At 40.6% G+C, this 16,452-nt stretch overlaps 1 protein-coding gene across 1 annotated transcript in view; it reads left to right on the plus strand.

Annotated features, from left to right (window-relative positions):
* Window positions 1-16,452, plus strand: part of si:ch73-63e15.2 (protein strawberry notch homolog 2) — a 51,868-nt gene that overhangs the window by 20,383 nt on the left and 15,033 nt on the right. The window contains exons 5-13 of the mRNA XM_058072773.1: window positions 11,221-11,406; window positions 12,605-12,691; window positions 13,635-13,740; window positions 13,847-14,007; window positions 14,100-14,233; window positions 15,125-15,215; window positions 15,298-15,441; window positions 15,539-15,656; window positions 15,731-15,836. Of these exons, the coding sequence (XP_057928756.1) occupies window positions 11,221-11,406; window positions 12,605-12,691; window positions 13,635-13,740; window positions 13,847-14,007; window positions 14,100-14,233; window positions 15,125-15,215; window positions 15,298-15,441; window positions 15,539-15,656; window positions 15,731-15,836 (1,133 nt within the window). The remainder of the gene's footprint in view (window positions 1-11,220; window positions 11,407-12,604; window positions 12,692-13,634; window positions 13,741-13,846; window positions 14,008-14,099; window positions 14,234-15,124; window positions 15,216-15,297; window positions 15,442-15,538; window positions 15,657-15,730; window positions 15,837-16,452) is intronic.

Genomic DNA, 16,452 nt, shown 5'->3' on the forward strand with positions numbered 1-16,452 from the left:
TTGTGGCGGAAGCCGATATTATCCGATCTTCAAAAATGCGCCGGATCGCCGGATCCATTTTCACATCCCTAGTTATCAGAGCTATTTTTTATGTAATAACTATTTATCAATAGGACATCATAGTTCATCATATTGCTCGATAATTATCAGATCGATAACCCCAGATTCTAATAGACTTTAACTTAATTAATCTTTTCCACTGTCGTCACTGTCTGCTGAAATCTGTTTTTGTCCTTTTCTGCGGCATAATGGAAACAGACTGTATTGTGACAAATGAGCAAATAAGTCATTTGATGGCAGAAGTCGACAGAATCTCTCTGGAAAACAAATATCAGTAATAAGGTCTGGTTTGCTTTTTCTTGATGATTCATAGATTCAAGCCTCTCTGGTGCCAGTTTGCTTACTACAGAATACACAATCACACACACACAGACACACGCGCACACACACACACTCACTCAACTGAGGATCCCCACTTATAAGATGACACCATGGATAGGCGCCACTCTGTCTATGAGCGTATTTTCTCCATTTTAGTCTCGCAAAGATAGGCATTACAGTATATTACACTGACGTGATATCATGGATTCCTGGAAGCAGGGTATGTGTATAATGGACCCCATTTGTTTTATCAGTGACAAACCTGAGCAGTAATTTGCGTGCATGTTGGGAACTCATTTGCAGACACATTTTAAAAGTATATGAATTGCAGTCGATAACCTCAATATGGACAAGATAATGTTTTTTCCTCAAAAAATATCTTTTTACGGCATGCACCTGTCATGTTGATGCATTTTGTATTTTTCATCAACAATGCTAAATTAATGCAGCCTAACAAGTTATGCTGCATTTGCATGCATGGCCACTCCCTTCTTTCTTGTTCAAAGTAATTCCTTTATTTCACCTTTAGCAATGTAGTACTTTCCATGAATTAAAATAGCAGAGGTATTATGGTGAGCCTGAACAGGAAAAGGGTATGAATTTAGATGGGCAACTGGCTGTTTCTAAATATAATAATCATTAAAAAGTGGACCGGCCCGAATAAATATAGCGGTAAACAGCAGGGTGTGTGTAGTGGCTGGGTCTAGAGCGCAATACTGTTTACACTACAAATGCGGTTGAGTTACACCATGTACAGTAAAATGGGTCTGACTGCCGGTAACTCTAGTCACTTACCAACAAAAGCATCATTTCCTGAAAGCTCCTCCTCCAATCCTCCCGCTCCCCTCCCTTCCTCTGCTTGCTCGCTCACACGCTCACTCACTCTCAAGCCACCTTTTTGTGCACTGAGGAAACTAGTGCACAATCACTATGACTTATCAGTCATTGCAAATACGTTGGTGCCCTTGCGCAGCAGGAAGCATGGTTTCTTATTGACTGAAGCCTCGCCTTCATTGCAGGCAGATGTGTTGTATTCAACCAGAGGAGAGGAGCCATCAAAGGGCTGAGAGAGTTCCACTGGGTTCTGTAAGGTGAATAGGTTAAAGCCCATGGACCAGGCTGGTGCACTCACGGCTTCATGGTGAAGCAGAAGGGTGTGTGAATGTACATGCGTGTGTGTGTGTTCATCCGCCTCTAAGCAGCGTTTGGACCCATGTCTCTCATGCAGTTCTGGACTAAATTGTATTCACAGCTGGGACGGCCACTTCCCAAGGTACTCGTACTATTTTTTTCATAAGTCAATATGAGGGTTTCCCAAACTTTAAGTCAAAAATGAGACAATTTTAATTATACAGATTAAAAATGCAGAAAGCGATTTTCTTAATTGTGTTGTTTCTTGGCATTTGATTCAAGTTTGTAATAAGTACATGTCTGTTGTGTTGTAACTCATAAAAGTAGCCGAGTCATTGAATGTAATGCATTCAGTAGATAATAATTTAGTTGAAGAACCAACAAAGCCAAACCCCCTTGCATGCCTGTCAGAAGTCATACGATTAATGTGATCACTCATAACGCCGTTGGCGATATGTAAGCAGAGGACATTTTTAACGGTGCGACCATGTGAAAATAGAAATGCTGTCATGTAAAAAAAGACAGCTAAAGGCCATTTAATTTATTTACTGAAAGCACAAGGAATTATTTAAAATAATTCTGTGGTGCTATATAAGGAAAAATAATAATTGTAAAAAATGAGAGTAAAAATTGGTGTACTAGTAAATCGGTATAGCAATAGAGGATTTACTGTTGTAAGTTTGGAAAACATTTCTTTGTGCCTTGAGTTGGAAATATTTGATGAGGTGGCATGAGAGATGTCAAAGTACCTTAAGTATCAAAATAACTGCTTCATTTGTGACCTGTGAAAATCGACTCTGATGGTCTCACAGCATTCCTCTTGCGGCTTTCATCTGAATTGATTTGCTATGAGTTCACTAAGTGTCCATAAGTACCGTTTTTGGCAAGTGTGATTTCTTCTTCAGTCAGACAAGAGAGTGAAAGATGGTAATGCCATCCTAGGGCAGGTCTGGTTCCAGACACCACCTCTTCCACTGTCATCCCTAGCCAATAACCATGACAAATAATTGTCTGTCTCACTCATTCTATTCCAGTAAGAAGCAAGAACCTGATATTATGTCAGGCCAAGCAGCACTCTTTTTGTTGTGTTTTCTGTTTAACTGTGCGCTGTCAGCGTCCTCACATGATTAATGGGATTTACCCAGACTTTGGTCTAGAGTCATTTCAGCACTAGACCCAAAAATATACAATTAATGGCCTGTGACTTTATGTAAGACAAGGTTTCCTTTTAATAGTAAAATTAAATTGAAGTACGGAATGCCAGCAGGGCGGCAGGAAAGTCTTTTGGCTGGCAAAAGGCTGCCAGTTTCCTGGTTGTAGTTAAACCTCAACCATGACCTATGCAAGCCGCTTGCAGGAAGTGAGTAGACGACAGTGGTGGTGGTGATGAAAAGCTCATAAGGGGCAAATGGCTGAAGTGTGTCGTTGTGATAGAGGAGCGGTGTCAATGGTGGACTTTTACAGTCTCACAAGTCATTCCTTGCCATTCCTCCCTAGTCATACTTATTGTACAGTATACTTTTCTTATGAAATCCAAGGCTTTCTGAAACATGCTTAAAGGTCTGTTATACAATGTCCGATGTTCTAACAGACATATGTGCCAACTAAGCCTATTTATGAGCACCAAACATACCAAAAAAATCTATTATCTCCTGCACTTGTTTGGTCCACTTTTTAGTGAAAATGGGTGCTCATCATTTGTGGACGCAATTTCACATCCCACCGACTCCTCAGTCCACCTTGAGTTGCATGGCCTTATTTTATTTATCAAAAGCAGGCTTCACTGCACATCTTAAATTAAAATCTGGTGCCACCTATGTGTCAGTCAGCTGCAGATGTGGAATATTCTAAGACTGGTCTTTTTGATTTTCTTCAGTGTGATCCTGCTGTTTAATATGACTAGCAGTGCATCTCAGATAACTATGCTAGCCTTGCTCAAGTTTGTGTCCTGCTGTTCCACTCCTTAATGTTTTGTTGTTGTTGTATTGGCATCTATTACATTGAACAAGTGCAGTTGTATATGTGAAAAGTGAATAGCGTGCATTATAGAGCTTCTCGGAGCCACACCTTCTGTCCCAGACAGGCTTCACAAACAGCTCAGTATTATTAAAGCGACAGACACAAAATGTCATGTTCCCAGTACAGCTTACTGAAAGCACCTTCTAAAATCAAGCATCAAGGCTAGAACACACTTCTAACACACTATTGTGGAACATCTCAGACATATAAAATTTAGTTTTTAATAATTATAATAAAAACATAAACCGACAACAATATCTGCTGTCATAAAAAGTGTAAAATACCTAAAATTCTCCTGAAATCTCAGAGAAATGTCTTAATAATGTACGATTAATTCATAAGAAATGCATAAACTTTAGTTTCACTATACATGAAGTGCAACTGCATGTGTTTTTATCCACCTGGGCTGTGACATTTGATTATTTCATTGCATTTCACAAGCGCTCGTGTTGGATGCATGTGATGATCACATTTGACATGTGACCTGTGATTGCCAGCTCATTGTTATGGCATTCATAGACGACTTCTTTCTTGGAAAATATACAGATAACATCTTTCTTTTTATGAACATTCATTGTCCCCTTTTGGTTTCATGCACTTCTCTTGTTTATGGCTGATTAGTGTCCTGTCGTAGACATTTGTTATATTTAGGGTTGCAGCTATCAAATATTTCACTATTTGGGTATTCTCCTGAAAATCATTTTATGAATTAAATGTTTGTTTGTTTCTTGCTTGCTGAAAGAGCAATTAGAAATTTACAAAAGAAAATAAGGCGTTTGACGTAATAATGAACAACCAATTGGTGTAATCTTGTGTTTAATTAACATTTTATTTCTTAAATTCCACATTGTGCATTGACACTTTGGATACTAACTCCCTCTGCAATGTTTGAATATTTTTTTATACCCGAGTGGTGAAAATGGGCATTTTTGAAACAAGTAAAAAATATCTGACTTTCTTAAAGACAGTGAATGCATTGTGACAGTTCTGAAAGGTGATTGGATAAGTGTAGGAAGGGAGGGGGAAGCCAGCGTTTGCCTGCTTGCGTTTGTTGAGTCAGCAAGTTGTCCATGGCGTGGTTCACGTATATGAGGCACAAGTACAAGAAAACCTGACCTTTGTGCTTTGGAGGTGGAAAAGCGCTATGAATGAAAAGGCCATTTACCATCTATTTTTTGTTTGGGGAAAAAAAATAATGTTGAGCCAGTTTGTCTTTTTAACTAGTTTGCATGACAACCACGACAGCCATGCAGACGTCCTCTATGGCTGCTTAATCAGACCTCAGACCAAAAGTGGTTTAGAAAATTAGGAAGGGAAAATACAAGAGACATGAGTGAAATAGCAACGTCACTTGTTTTTCATCCATGGAAAGGAACCTAGCTGGCAGTGTGTAGGCGGGGGAAGGCCTGGGCACAGCCTGTTTTGTTTCTGCCTTATGTAGCATAACAACTCCATACCAAAGAACTTGCCTCTTTGAATTTTAATCACAGCACAATCATCCTAAAACAAGTGTCAGAATTAAGCCTTAATCCACTTCTTTGTTTACCTTGTGTCACCAAAGAGTCATGTTGGTTTAACCCTGTGTGCCCTGCAATCTGATGCCCCCTTTATTCAGCCTGTTCAAGGTGGAATTAATCTGCTTTTTTTATTGGTTCAGTGGCACAAGCGCAAGGTACTACAGAACCACAGTAGTTCCTCTGTAAATGGCAAGATATCAGGACAGGTTTTACCACATAGCTAGACAAGTATCTATACGGTACGTCATCCGTGACAGGGCTCTGACGTTGCCACACAAGCTACCGAGCTAACTACTTAGCTAATGTAACATTACTGACACCTTGTGACCAGAATGTTGCATATAACTTGTCTTTCAATATTTTTGGCTAATAGTAGGCTAGGCCACGAACAGTGATCATTTAGTCATTCATTTTTGACAAACCATAATAGAGTGAGGGAGCAAAGTTGGAACCCGGATGTAGCTAGGGACAACTGTGTCACATTTGTGGAAACCCCTGTGGGTTGTACTCAAAATTCTTACAGATACCCTCAAAGCTTTTTAACGATTAGACAAATTGTCTTATTGGCAATGGATCAATGACTTATGTCGAATTCATTCATCAATCCCGCCTATGCCCGTGCAGACATTTACATGATGGCGGCCAGGTTTTGTCAACCAATCTTGTTCAAGTTTTACTTACATGCTTGAGAACCCCCTAAAGGTGTGTGACACATTTCACGTTATTCGTGTGCAGCCTTTCAGGAATTGAAGGGTTATCTGACACAAAGAAATACAGTCAACGCGTGTTTGCAGTACCTGACCTGCTTTTCAAAACAGCCTTTTCTGTTTATAAAACATGTACGGATTCTAGAATTCCTTGTTTGGCATTGTTGGAGCTTATCGTAAGGCTCGTGTGATAAGCATGGTTATTGCTGTTTCTTATATTAGAGGAATGCCTCCTCTTTACAACTCCCAAATGAAACCGCCAAACCATCATGAGTCACACATTATTTCATTCATTATTTTATATGATCCAAGTGATATATTTGTGGTGTATTTATTTGTCAATGAGGTAACTCTCCTGTAAACTGTGTTGGATGGATTGGTTGCAGTTATTTTCTTTTTAATGATATGTCCTTCCTATCATTCATCCCAAAGCTCGCTGGCAACTGTTCTTTTTGCTGTGATTTGCAGCCTTTGCATGCTGTCATAATGCTGTCATAATGTGACATGCTGTACACAGCTTGTCACATTATGACCATTTGATCAGAAGATTTGTTTAAATTCTGAAGGGGAAATGAGGACGTGTCGCATTGAGAAATCAAGGCAGAAGTTGAACATGTGAAAGGCAACTTCGTCTCAAAGCACAAGAGCAGACAAATGTCAAAAGAAGCCATGTGCCATGCTTGCTTGTTCACATGCACTCCTGTGCTAATACACATTAACACATCCTCTTTTTTGTTTTTTTAATTAGTTATTTGAATCAGTTTTATCAGTGAATTCAAGAAAAACAAACATCATTACATGAGAAGTCATTTTGCAAAGAAATGCTTGCAGAAACCTTGTGTTTGGCTTCACAAGAGAACGTTTTAGTGAGGGAGGATTAGCATGGATGTGTGACTCTTTGCTTGCAGTAGAAGCCAGATTACCATCAGAGCAGTTGGAATCCAAGCCTTATCTCTGCATGGCAGGGCCCAATTTTAGGAATAGTAGATGAAGCAGCCCCCGGTACAGGTCTCTGCCATTGGACAAATAACACTGCACCCTCTGTTCTGCTCTGCTTAACAACTCGATTAGCAGTGGTTCTGAGGTTGGCCATGTCTGCTGCAGTTTTAGGAAAGGCTAAGCTTTTATTGGGGTTTTTTTCTGTTGAACATTTTTTCCATAAATTGAAACAAAATCTTCTCCTATATCTAATCTAATCCTATATTAATTTTATATTTAATCCAGTGTAGACCTACTGCAGCTTCTCCATTTAATGCGTCCATCCGCATTCAAGGAGAGAAAGCTTTTCTGCCTTTGCTATCAAGAGGTGATGACTGTGAAAATCCTAAACCATGACGTTGAAACCAAGCCAAGCTACTGGCCAATTAAAAAAACTTGAAAAATCGAGGCTTGGCAGTGGGAGAAAATAGCACTAGTGTGCTACCTTTTCTGACAAAAACACAAGGCTTGATGGAAAAATACATATCTTTGATAGAATACCCCCCTCCAATAAACACCTTCTACTCTTTCTGCTGTGGTAAAGTGGGGCAATGTTTCAGGAAATGCTTTCTGTATACTGTTTTTCTCGATAAAATGTGTGTGGTTCCACTATGGTGCCTCTGCAGAATAAGGCCTCCGGTGACAGTGTGTCCTTTTTCCCTGCCTTGTTTACTCATCTGTTGCTGTCACACTAGTTTAGGAGAGGACAAGAGAGTAAAGATGTTAGATAGGGAATTTAATGGGGTAGTGGAGACTCCCAACTGAATGTAATGTTATACATACTGAAAATCTCGAAAAGGTTGGATTCAATTCCTGACAATGTATGCTTCAGAAGTCAAACAAAACTATTGAAATTACATGACAAAGCAGTATCTACATAATTAAATTTACATAAATGTTTATATGCGACAACAGGCGTTTTCAGAAATGTCAGGTGAGCCAGAAGACTACAGTGTAGGCACAGCAGCTTGAAAAATCTATGTATAAAATATAAGTATATATTTTTCAAATCAAGACATGTAATAAAAATTAATTCATTTAAGTTTCTAGAGAGTCAGCAGAGTCTGGGGCCTGCTCCATTTTTGGGTGGACTAGGAGAGTCCCAACTGTATTATATTTTCTTGAGGAGAGGCTCACTGTGCTACACTTTTATCAATTGGTTCCAGACCCACCCACCCTAAATGAATTTCTGCGAAGTAGGATTCCATACTAATAAACAGAAAATGAGTTCATGACTTTCTAAATAAAATGTTTCCCTTTTAGGAGAGCCCTCTAGACATGAAATAACACCCCTATAGTCACCTTTACACTCATATTACCCAATATAGCAGATAGAATCAGAGAAAATAAGCCATTTAAGACATAAATAAGACTCACAATGGGGGTGTTTCAACAAAAGTCTTCCGGACCTGTGGACAGGAAATGACATTGGGCATTCAAAGTTGAATTTTTGCTGCACTACACAGCAGTGGCTCGTGTTATGACGATGATGATGCTGATAACAATGACTTTTATCATTATATTGTCACTATTGTGAGATAAATAAGTTTAAAATAATAAAATCCTGTCGTTCGCAATCAAGTCGTGGCCAATGTGGATTGCAGTTCATCCATGTCTTGTATTGCCTGTATTTGTATTTTAGTTAATTTAGTTCATTTATATGCTTGAACATGCTTAATTCAGGCCAAGAACATGTAACATTTGCTTCAATATGCATTTTTTTAGGAATAATAGGTTGTAGTCAACCATGAAACAGCAATCATTCATTAATTAAAAAAGAGTGAGGGAGTGATGTTTGAACGACAGTGGAGAGAGGGACAACTGTAATTTTGTCATTACATAAAGGATATGCGCAAATTTAGGAAAAAATGTTAACAAACTGCCTTTGGTTTAAAAATCCTTAATTATAGCCCACTTTTTTATGTCACTGGGGAAGGTCACAAGGAAATGTGCAAGCCATGGCTATGTTGACAACTGCCTTTGTCAACGTCAGTCAGTTTGTGGGGCTTTGAGATAAGCGGGTTCCACTGTCATGGTTTTATGACTGCAACAGTCTGAGTCTCGAATAAATGAATTTACTATGGGCCAATTTGTGTTTAAATGAATATGGGGTTACGTTGTATAAGGGTGAAGTGGTTGTGTTTTCTTTCAAAGCAAGGCCCTTGCACCCTCCATCACCCCGAAGGCAGCAGCTTTGATCAGCCCAGACTTAAAGAAACTACCGGAGAGCATTTTTTTTTCACAGTTCATGCCTGATCTTGCCCCCAAGAATATTTGAGAGACAGAGAGAGAGACTGTGTGTGTGTGTGTGTGTGTGTGTGTGTGTGTGTGTGTGTGTGTGTGTGTGTGTGTGTGTGTGTGTGTGTGTGTGTGTGTGTGTGTGTGTGTGTGTGTGTGTGTGTGTGTGTGTGTTCTCTTTGAGAAGCTCCACACGTCCGTTCTCTAACATCACAGCATAAAAATATACCCGCCTGTCTCTATAAACACAGGGCAGGGCCAAGCTTGTGTTTGTCTGTTTACCACCCTCACCGGGGCCTCCATTCCCATACCATGTAGTCATGTTCTCATGGAGATCCCTCACATCACGTCCTCTCATGCCTGTGAAAGATTTTTCCATGGAGCTGTGAGTAATGTGTGAATGATGGGAGCAGTCAGCACATCTTTTTTGGCAATAATTAGTCAAGCATATTGTTTAAAATGAGTCACTGTTAAACCTGAAGGCTTTTATCATAGCTCTTCCTGGTTCGCCATGATCACCCTCATTATCTTCCATACATCCATTTTCTATGCCGCTTATCCTCATTAGGGGGGTATGCTGGAGCTTATCCCAGCTGACTTTGGGCGAGAGGTGGGGTACACCCCGGACTGGTCGTCAGCTAATTGCAGCCCTCATTTTTTTGTTGGATGTACTTTATCTAAGTAAATGTAAGCCACAACATAAATCTTCTCTTGTCAGCTCCCTGTTGACTTTCACTTGATCCCTATCTGGGCACATCCACATTTATAAGTCTTCCAGGGGCTAATGTGTTAGTGTGTGATGTGCACGGCACGTTAATGGATTCGGTCGGATAGGAATAGCGCAGGCTGAAATGACACAAGCACTCCCATTATGTGTACCCCGCAGCCTTGCACATGGCACCACCATGATCAGTTTTTGCTACTAGTGTTAATGTCCAGAGACAACACTAGACTAATCCATTGTTAAGTTGTAGCCGTTATATTTCTGTCCTTCTCAGCAGTAATACCACCAAGCATTACAGTTCCATTTGAGTTTGGAAGCGTTGGCTGTGAGAAGTGATTGCTAAATCAGCTTTAAAACCAGCATGGCATCATACAACATACCAGCATAACATAATGTAACCTACACCATTGAAGCCCTCTTTAAGTGCGTGCTCAGGCTATGGCAGTTGTGCCATGCTACAGCCCAATTCACACCTAAATTCAGGCGCATTTGGCTAGTGTCACGATTGGAACAGGTGGACCAGGGCACTGTACGATTGCATGGCACATGCACTGAAATGCAGTCGCTCCTTGCAAATCCAAACGTCAAAACGTACAGCATGCTTGTTGGTGTGCATAATAAAGACATTTGATAAATGTGATGGCTCCTCTCGCCTGCTGCCACATTCACAATAGAAATCATCAGGACTCATAAGATTGGATATAATCCTGTCAGGGAATTTGCACGAATACAGCATTATAGAAGGTATGGGACAATTAAATGGGGTGGCCAGGTCGGTTTAGATGGCATAGTGCAGTCATCAGCCCGCAGTTCTTGAGCTCTTAACACTGAAGACGAGGAAATGTGGATTTCGGAAAGTGTTTGAAATATCCGACTCACTGCTGGTCTGTGAATGCATCTACACTGCATTCTGACGGCTGATTGGATGAACCAGGGAAGGCGTTAATTTCTTCAGTTAGTGAGACATGGAAAAACATGTCTTGCCATTGTGCTACCGCCTCAATAAGCTATGCTTAACCATGAATACATTCCTAACAAGACAAATATCAGAAGAAAATAGAGAGTTTATTTCTGAATGATTGTGTTCCTTTGCCTTTACTGCCAATGATGCTGGCTTACCCACCCGTGTGCTTGATATGTGGCGAGAAATTAGCAAACAGAAAATGTAATTTCCAAAGACTTTCCTTTTCTGAACCTAACTGCACATGGGCGTGAAGAAGTGATTTGGGAACTACTACGGAACGTTGACTAGAGCAAACATACAGGTACTTTAGATATGCGGATGAAGGCTCCAAAATCAGCCCCAGCTGCTAGCATTATGACTGCAGTGGCGATCGTAAGGACGAGGAAGCCATTCACAGATGGAGAATACACTTAAAAAATGTTGTTCGTGAAAATATCCACAGCGTCTATTCGCCAAATTAAAAATACACAAAAAAACAACAACAAATTGTCAACCGCTAGCCTAATTCAAGTACGTCGTAAGAGGTGGAACTCATGTTTTTTTTGTTTTTTTTGTCCACAGGATCTGTCCTGCATCGATGACCTCTCCACAAACTCCCTGTTCTCCTCTCCGGCCGATTCCTTGTCCGAGTATGCTGATGCCCAGTCCTTCATCAGCACAGACAACCTGGACACAGTGCCCACACTCTGGGACGTCAGCACTAGTACCACCCTTGCCACCACCACACCAGCACAGAGCCAGCTGGAGGTCAGTCAGTCAGTTGTCGCTCTCACACACACACACACACACACACACACACACACACACACATGCAGTATGTGCATGATATATGCATGTATACAGTGTTGACAATGGACTGCCAATGGAGCCGATGACTCAGAGAAGGCGAAAGAGTTAGGTTATTCCTCTATTATTCCGTGGGTATTGTAAACTGCAGCGTAGTCCTATTGAAGAACCGCATCATTACCACACATATGAGGGCATTCAAGCATGAGGGAAGCCCCTTGCAACATCTCTACATTGCCATCTGCCGTTTGACGCCCTTGCACAACCTGAAGCTCCATTGTTTCATTGAAGGCAAAAGCACCCCGGATCATGATGGCACCCCCTCTACTGCGCCCTGTGGAAAAATAACTCTGGTGCAATCTCCTTGTTATGCCAGTAACATTGGAAGCCATCAGGACTGTCAAGGTTGCATTTTTGCTCATGAGAGATTATAGCTTTTATGCAAATTTCACAGGAAATAAATGGGCAATTTAGTGGTGTTGAAGGAGACGAGGCTGTTAGATGTTTTTTCTTCTTTGCCTGCACTTGGCACCAGTAGCAACCTTCATTTGGACCTACGATGGTCCTGTGCCTTCATGGACAGCCAATGGGATTTTCTGGCTCCGGGCCAGTGAATTTTTGTCTGTCTACCACTGTTCTGTCCCATAACACTAATGATCTTTTAAGAAGTTTAAAATGACTGTCTCACTGCATCCAACCTCAGCCGCAAAGGGTGCACCGCGAGAGGCCTTGCTTATGCAGCTCAAGAAACAGCGTTCAAAGAAAGCAAGCTTTTTTGTAAATGTACTGTTGCAGTGTTTCAACTGGTCTTAAAGTTTTGATCAGGAGTGTATGTTTCCAAAACGGGTCTTGAAATATTGTGTCATCTTATATTCAAGGTCATCTTATAGTGGCATCAATTAATTCACATGCATTTTGAACTGGTTTCACAGTGACTCTGTGACCCATCATGAAATGATTTAATATGTAAATCTAAATATATCATGTTATTTTCCCCCCTCAAATGCACACATGCTGTTAAATGTGCCTTTTTGTTGCCTCTCACCTGCCAAGACACACAATTATTTTTCATTTCACAGAACATTCTTCCTTCATTTTGGTCTATTGCTTTTCCATACATTTGAGTTGGTCTTTCTTTATTTTATGTTTTTGTTGACAGCTGAAAGGTTCCGGCAGGTTTCAGGGCTTGGCCAGTTTGGATGATATTACTGCAATAATCAGCACTCCACCTTTAGGAGGATTCCAGGTAGCCACACCAACCTATCCAAAATGATTTAACACTCAACCTAAGGTTTTCTAACGCTTCTATGAGTGGTTCCATTCAGTAGTGCACAGTTCTACATCAAACGCCATGTGGGTCTAACTCAGAATGCATCAGTACCAGCTAATGGTAGTTTTGTCTAGTTGTTGGGAGCTAACACCCTGTCATCCATTTTTATTTTGTCATTACCACAGATGATGAAAGCATTGCTTTGCATTGCATATAACTGGCAACTGCACAAAGAGACAGTCGTAACTTCAAAGCAGTACTAGCGCCACACTGGAAGATTAATTTGAGACCGCATATTGTACGAATATAGTCAATATCAGTAAAAATAAAAAACTGTCTAGAATAGAGAAACTTGTCAAATTACACTTTTGTAGTAATCTTCCCATTCCTCATTTCCTCATTTAAAAAAAAATATTTTTCAATGTTATTTTTATCACTTGTTTAATTATATCATCTAGCTGGAAAGAACTCCTTCATGCCCCAGTCATAATAACAACAAATAGACTAATAATATTAGTAAATGTCAGCAATATGTTAATATATATAGTATATGCTGTGAAAGATGACATCAGAAATATATTTTCTAAACAGATTTATTTAGAAATTAAGACAAGCCACACATCGGCTGCATATTACCCATGAAACCCAAAGTAGTTAATAGATTTATAATTTATTTTTCCAATTTACAACATAACATAATAAATGTTTTTGTCCCCTATAGCTTGGTCTTTAGTAAGCTTCTGTTTCTTCTGTTTGATAGTTTAAATACACTCAATACTTCAACTGCAACTGCTGTATTGTCATATGTTTTACACATGAAACTAACATTTCAATTTTCTAACTTCAACTTGGCTAAGATAAGAACCGCATATAACCCAGCAAGCGGCTTCTGCTGAATGACTTATGTTGTCTCTGCCAGGTTCAGACAACACAGTCGCCACCGGAGGAGGAGGAGGAAGCTGAGGATGATGATTCAGAAGAACTGGGCCATGTCGACACGTATGCAGAGTACAGACCTTCCAAATGTAGGTCACTAAACCAGACGGCAAAATGTAGCTGCATGTGGGATGCTGCCTTTGGCTTTTTTATTTGTATTTTTTTAATAAGACAAATCGCATTTGCTCTCCTCAGCCACAATAGGAATTTCCCATCCTGACATTGTGGTGGAGACCAACACACTTTCCAGTGTCCCTCCTCCAGACATCACATACACCGTGTCTATCCCAGAGAATACCATTAACAGTGGCCTGCTGTCCGCACTACAGCTTGAAGCCATCATCTACGCTTGCCAGGTATGCACACACACAGCCACACAGATCTGCAGTTTTTTATGTTTTTCACCCTGAACAATGAATGATCCGTTTCTTTATTTCTGATTGTCCAGCAACACGAGGTCATCCTTCAGAACAACCAGCGAGCAGGCTTCCTGATTGGAGATGGGGCCGGAGTTGGGAAAGGGCGTACTGTTGCGGGAATCATCCTGGAAAACTACCTTAAGGGAAGGAAAAAAGCACTATGGTGAGGATTGGGCACACTTACCATGGCAGACTACTTCCATCATTCACAAAGCATTTGCAATAGAGAAATAGTTACTGTATATATAATGCCTGTTAAGCACTGTACCATGTTGGTAGTTCGATAAGATTAATCAAAGCCTCTGTGTATGGCTATTTGGGGCAAATGTCATACTCTAAATGCAGCATCATTGCTTCTCATGTTGTCATGGCTACAGTGAGCCAAAAATGTAGTGCTTACCATAGTTGTTGCATCGAAAAGTAATTAACTGGGGGTCATGGGGTCAGGTGGAGGAAGGTTTACATACACAGTTAGCTTTAGCTTTACCTAGCTAACATGATCACTGCACATGTTATTATAAATAAATATTTGTATCATTCTGCCACTGTTAATACATTCTTTGTATTCGGTGATGATGATAGTAGCTTTGTAGACTGCGGATATGCACGTCATGTCATGGTGTGTTCCAATTGGTAACCAAAAAGAATCACAACAGCACCATCACTGCCTGTTATCTGTCGCAAACTGTTTTTGTGCTACATTGCTTGCATTTATTCACAAAATTGCACACCTTTTGTCATAGAGTGGTCAAAATTGTAAATCGTATTCGTGGCGTGAGTTGCTGTCGCGTCGTATTAGACCACTGATTGTTTGAGATGTTAATTTTTGTTTATTCATACATCCCTTTGTCTTTCTCTTCACCAGAGTGCCATTTGTATTTAAGTATGAGACATGACTCAATGTAATGCCATCTTAATTGTAGCCTTTTAAACACAGTGCAGCTCAACAGGATATGAGCTCATGCTCAGCTAGACCCATGTTTCACACTTGCAGCCAACATCACCTGACTACTAGTTTGTACTGAATTACTAATCGTACTGTTGCCACCCGCAGGTTCAGCATATCCAATGACCTGAAATTTGATGCAGAAAGAGATCTCAAAGACATAGATGCACCGAATATTCCTGTGCATGCCTTAAACAAAGTGAGTCCATGCCGAAAGTGATGTCATGCAGAAAGTAGGTGCGCACAAAGCTACCCTTGCTGACTGTGAGACTGTGTTGCAGATTAAGTATGGAGACACAGCTACCTCAGAAGGAGTCCTCTTTGCAACATACTCTGCGCTGATTGGCGAGAGCCAGGCGGGAGGGCAGCACCGCACGAGGATTAAACAGATCCTGGATTGGTGCAAGCCCGATTTTGATGGAGTTGTATCCTTGCATTTTCAGGATGACTTTCCTCCTCTATGCCGTGTTGTTCGTTCCGCCCTTTGTTCTTTTTTGCCCTTGACCACATTTTCCCCTGTAGATTATTTTTGATGAATGCCACAAAGCCAAGAATGCCACATCAACAAAGATGGGTAAGGCAGTGCTTGATCTTCAAAACAAGCTGCCACGGGCCAGAGTGGTGTATGCCAGTGCCACAGGTAGGTTCAAGCAGGGTTGGAGCCTTCGCGCAATGCGACACAACACACGCTAACATAGACATTCTGGTTATTAGGTGCCTCTGAGCCAAAGAACATGATCTACATGAGCCGCCTGGGTATCTGGGGTGAGGGTACGCCCTTCAGGACCTTTGATGACTTCCTGCATACTATTGAGAAGAGGTTTGTAATGTCTGATGTTCTGCAAATTGCCGTTCATTGCTGTCAATCTGTTGCGGACTCAACAGCGACATAGGATTCAATATTAAGAAATAAAATATTTTTTGAGTTACAGCATAGAAACCCTGTGTACAGTCTTATGAAGAGGTTTGATTATTAGAGCCCTCTAGACACACAACAACATCCACATTGTCACCATTACATTTCTATTACCTATTATCTATTATTTCTGGACAGCATAGTCCCCGAGGTGGCTCTTGCCTCATCAATGTATTTTAATGGCAGCTTTAAATTGCTTCACACTTGTATTGCCCAATATAGTCAAAATAATAAGAGTAAATAAGCAATATAAATTAAAAAAAACAAAACAAAAATAAAAACGAATGTTTGTGTGTGTCACCGTGAATGTGTTCCCTACCAGACCTTAACGGCTAGTGGGCAGATGTTGAGAGGACAGGAAGTGACATTGGAGGTTCAGAGTTGCGTTTTAGCTTGTCTTGGGTTGTGGCCCCAACAGTTATTATTATGTTATTATGATCATAATGTATTATTGTGCCTGTAGTGAGAGAACCTATTCTTGCAGCCAAGTCTGGCCCTTGCCACTGATGCCTAGTGGTCA

Source organism: Doryrhamphus excisus, chromosome 5, assembly GCF_030265055.1.
Source record: "Doryrhamphus excisus isolate RoL2022-K1 chromosome 5, RoL_Dexc_1.0, whole genome shotgun sequence".
NCBI classification, from domain to species: domain Eukaryota; kingdom Metazoa; phylum Chordata; class Actinopteri; order Syngnathiformes; family Syngnathidae; genus Doryrhamphus; species Doryrhamphus excisus.